The sequence below is a fragment of the Macrobrachium rosenbergii genome, chromosome 9, assembly GCF_040412425.1.
Source record: "Macrobrachium rosenbergii isolate ZJJX-2024 chromosome 9, ASM4041242v1, whole genome shotgun sequence".
In the NCBI taxonomy this organism is placed as follows: Eukaryota; Metazoa; Arthropoda; class Malacostraca; order Decapoda; family Palaemonidae; genus Macrobrachium; species Macrobrachium rosenbergii.
In genome coordinates this window covers 56,300,982-56,305,111 of record NC_089749.1, presented here as the reverse complement: position 1 = coordinate 56,305,111, position 4,130 = coordinate 56,300,982, and the positions used below count along the sequence as shown (strand labels likewise).

At 36.6% G+C, this 4,130-nt stretch overlaps 1 protein-coding gene across 1 annotated transcript; it reads left to right on the top strand.

Annotated features, from left to right (window-relative positions):
- The first annotated feature begins 815 nt into the window (after window positions 1–815).
- Window positions 816–3,525, top strand: LOC136841844 (zinc finger protein 585A-like). The gene has a single exon (XM_067109228.1). It carries the CDS (start codon window positions 1,017–1,019, stop codon window positions 3,291–3,293), a length of 2,277 nt encoding a protein of 758 aa, XP_066965329.1. The 5' UTR covers window positions 816–1,016; the 3' UTR covers window positions 3,294–3,525.
- The last annotated feature ends 605 nt before the right edge of the window (window positions 3,526–4,130 follow it).

Below are 4,130 nucleotides of genomic sequence, written 5' to 3'. Positions count from 1 at the left end.
AGGCAGGTGACATGAAAAGATGACTTCTAACATGTTACCTGGGTATAAAGAGTCACCTCTGACAAGTGCAGAAGGAAGAGCATAAGTTAAAAAAAAACTCAAACAAAATATACATCTACAGTACATGTAGTATTTACATGAATTTTAATTACATAATATATACAGTAGACACCACCCTACTTGCTAATATTCAACTTACAAACATTCAGAGAGATAAGCAGATGGGATCACTAATTGAAATTGTGTTCAGTGCTCCCCTTTGCCACCCATAACTTCAAATTTTGTTTTGCACATCTATTCTATTCATACACTACTGTCTGTACAGTGTATTGTGTTTTAGGATGAAAAAACATACGGTACTGTATTGATTTTATACCATACTATACTTAAATAGGCATGAAGAGTACAGTAACCAACTTAACAACAATTCTACACAACTCGTTTGTAAGGATGGTGTCTTATTCAGATTATGGTAATACACTTATGATCAGCTACAATCAGAAATCATGACTTCTTCACCAGACATATATCACCTCTTCACTAGCATAGTAAAAATCTCAAAGGATGATTTAAAGTAAGGATTTGCATGCTGGAAACAATTTAAAATGTTTTTTTTTTTATAATGCTTGCAAAGTTTATTTACAATGTTTAGAATTTTGTCTGCATTGTTTAGAGCACAGTTTATACTGCAAGACAGATTTACACACTATATAACCTATGTTGTCATCAGTACTGTGGAGAAAGCTTATACAGAAAATTTCATGGAAAACTTTCCCGAGATTTAAATAATAATTTTACTTTATTAGGTGCAAATTGATGTAACAGCTATACTGTATTTCCAGGTAGCAGCAGCTCATGGCTTATTTTTCAAGACTGCAGTCAGTAGTCAGACACACCTAAAGCTGAAAGCTATTTGTCAAGATGATACAAAGCATTTTAGTGCATAACATGCTGTGCTAGGTATACGAAAATTGTATGATTCCTGGTTTTTATGACTAGAAATAACATAAATCAAAATGAATGGAGAGGAGAGCCTCCTTCAAGAGGGGCAAAGAAAAGCTTCACGGAAGACCTTCAGTGGTTTTGATCATGAAAAGCAAGCTGAAGACAAGCCCCATAAATGTCATATTTGTGGAAGAGGTTTCATTTTTCAGGCTTATCTCAAGACCCACTTACTTAAGCATGCTCCTACAGTCCCATACGATTGCTCTCTGTGTGGGAGAGTGTTTGGGAGAAAGTGTGATTTCAGAAACCACATGAAAAGTCATCAAAATGAAATCATGTTCAGTGACTTAGACTCAGAAAATGAAGGCTTTGTTCAAAAGAGAAAAAGTGAAGATATTTCCAATGATGATGAAAATTTTTCATTAGAATCAGAAAGTGATAAAACAGGAAGTCGTGGGTGCAATATACCATTTCATGTAGGTGGAGATTCAAATCACAGCCTACATACAAAGAAACTTTATGGTACGAATGATCTCTTTGTATGCGCAGTTTGCAAAGATTTATTTTCATCTGAAATTTTATTTAGAAAGCACCGTGATTCCATAACACACCAGTGTGGAACGTGTGAAAAGTTTTATTCCTCTTGCCACACTCTTAAACTTCATGAGAAATGCCATGTCATAAAAATTATCTGTAAAATATGCAACAAGATATTTGCATCAAAACAGAGTTTGAGGTTGCATGAATACCTACATGCTGGAGAGCAGAAATGTTGGATTTGTGAAAAGAAATTTAAAAATAAGAGAATACTTAGACTGCATATGATTCAAGTGCACGAAGAAAGTTCGCTAGTAAAGTGCAAGGAGTGCGGCCAGAAATTTACGCGGAGGGAACTGATTCAACACAAGTTTGTTCATAGGGGCCAGGAAACTTACAAGTGCAAAGAGTGTGGTTCTAGCTTTAATGCACTGTATAAGCTTAAGAATCACATAAGATTTCATAAACACAAACAAAAAAAATGGAACTGTGATATTTGTGGGAAAGACTTAGCAACAAAGTATGCATTGGAGGCTCATACATCAACACACACTGGAGAGCAAGAATGCTCTTTGTGTGGACTTAAGCTGTTAAACGAAGGCTGTTTGAAACGACACATTGCGAGCACCCACGAGGGAAAAGTTGCTGACAGAAAGAGTGAAAAAAAAGTGCAGTGTGATATGTGTGGTAATATGTATGGTAAAAGTTATATAGAGACTCACTTGAAAATTCATGCAGGACAGAAAGACTTTCATTGCTATCAGTGTGGAAAGAGATTTGTATCCAGAACTAATTTAAGAGAACACCAAAGAAGTCATAATTTAGAAAAGAATTACTGCTGTACAGTGTGCGATAAAAAGTTTGTCACGAAAAAGTCTCTAACTATTCATACCAGGAAACACACTGGAGAGACACCGTATGAATGTTCCATTTGCTCGAAGACTTTTGTTACTTCCTGGACTCTGAAAAATCATCTCAGATTACATGACCTTGTGGAAGCATTTTCCTGTAAACTTTGTGGGAAGAAGTTTAGTCAAAAGAAGTCCTTATTAGCTCATTATGCTGGAGATTCCCATTCAAAAGAGGATCTGCAGCAGTTGGACTCAGAAACTTTAGATTCTATCAGCAAAAAGTATGTGTGTTCAGTCTGTGGAAGAAATTGCCTTGAGAAGACAAGGTTAACATTCCACATGAGGGTTCATACTGGAGAAAAGCCTTATAAGTGCTCTGACTGTGGTCAAATGTTCCGAATAGAATCAGCCCTTAAGAATCACCGTAAATTACATGGCGGAAAAGTGCTATATGAGTGCAGAGTATGCAAAAAGCCATTCCCTCGCCAGTCTCAGGCATTAAAACACGAACATCTTCATAATGGTCAGAAGCCTCACTTATGTACAGTATGTGGAAAAACCTTTACCACAAAGAACAGCTTAAAGTTACACATACAAAGGCATGGCACAGAAAGTGTTTACACATGTAATACTTGTGACCAGGAGTTCCCTACAAAGCGCAAATATAAGACTCATCAGAAATCCTGTTCAAATGGAATTGGTGCCCAGCCCCAAGTCATTGAGTCTGGTAGTTTAGACTGTTCTGATATAACTTATTATGGAACCGTGGAGAATGTTGACATCAAGGGGGATAAGCAAAGGCAAGACTTGAAAGAACTGAAAAGTGCTTTAGAAGAAGGTATGCAGTCTATTGAATGTTCTGAATATTACAGTCTATGTGAAGATATTGACTGCATTAAGGAAGATCTAGTTGTTCTTGAAATTGATCCAATAGACTTTGAAAATAAAGATGCTCATTGATACAATACAGCTTCATAAATACTGCATTGAAATTTAAGATCTGGGACAGTTTATGCTATGTATTAATTTTAGGGTCTATATTTCACTGTAACTATATTATGGTATTATACACTGTACATTTACGTATGTATACTGTATTCACAAAGCGATGTTTACAAGATACAGTGTACTGACGTGTATTTATGAAATATATTTTATGTACTTTTGTAAAAATAAATGGTATAAGTTCCCAGAGTGACATTTTCATAATAAAATTAAGTTCCCAGAATGACATTTTCATAATAAAATTAAGTTTCATATATACTTACCAAGTAATTACATAGCCAATGTTTCTAACTTGTGCGGCAACTTTGTTTAAAATTTGCGGTAGTGCTTCTTCTTTTTTTGTGTAGCTGACAGACCCTGCCCACTATCGGGGAACACGGGAAACAACCTGGCCAGTAAGCTCACTTTGCTTGTGCCCTTATGTCCATAAGAGGATAAGAGGGGAGGAGGGCAGCTCTGACTCTGTAATTACACAGCTGAATCCCACACTAAATGGAGGAGGGATACATGTACATATTCTACTTCACAGTATTAAAGCATGGCAATGACTTTGAAATAGAAAAATTTGCCAGCACTGAATGCAATGCTTGTTGTTTCCATACCTGGTATGAGAGTTACTGCAGGTGAATACTGTCTCTGGTTTGTGCTCATCTTAACCCTTAGTGGCATGGCTGTTAAGCCGTGGGTCGTCTCTACTTAAGTGGGAGTTTTGCAGCGGAGGATATGCCTGATGGCTAGCAAAAGCATACAAAGGTGCCCTTGCCCTTGGCGCAGCACCAAAATTAAAACCAC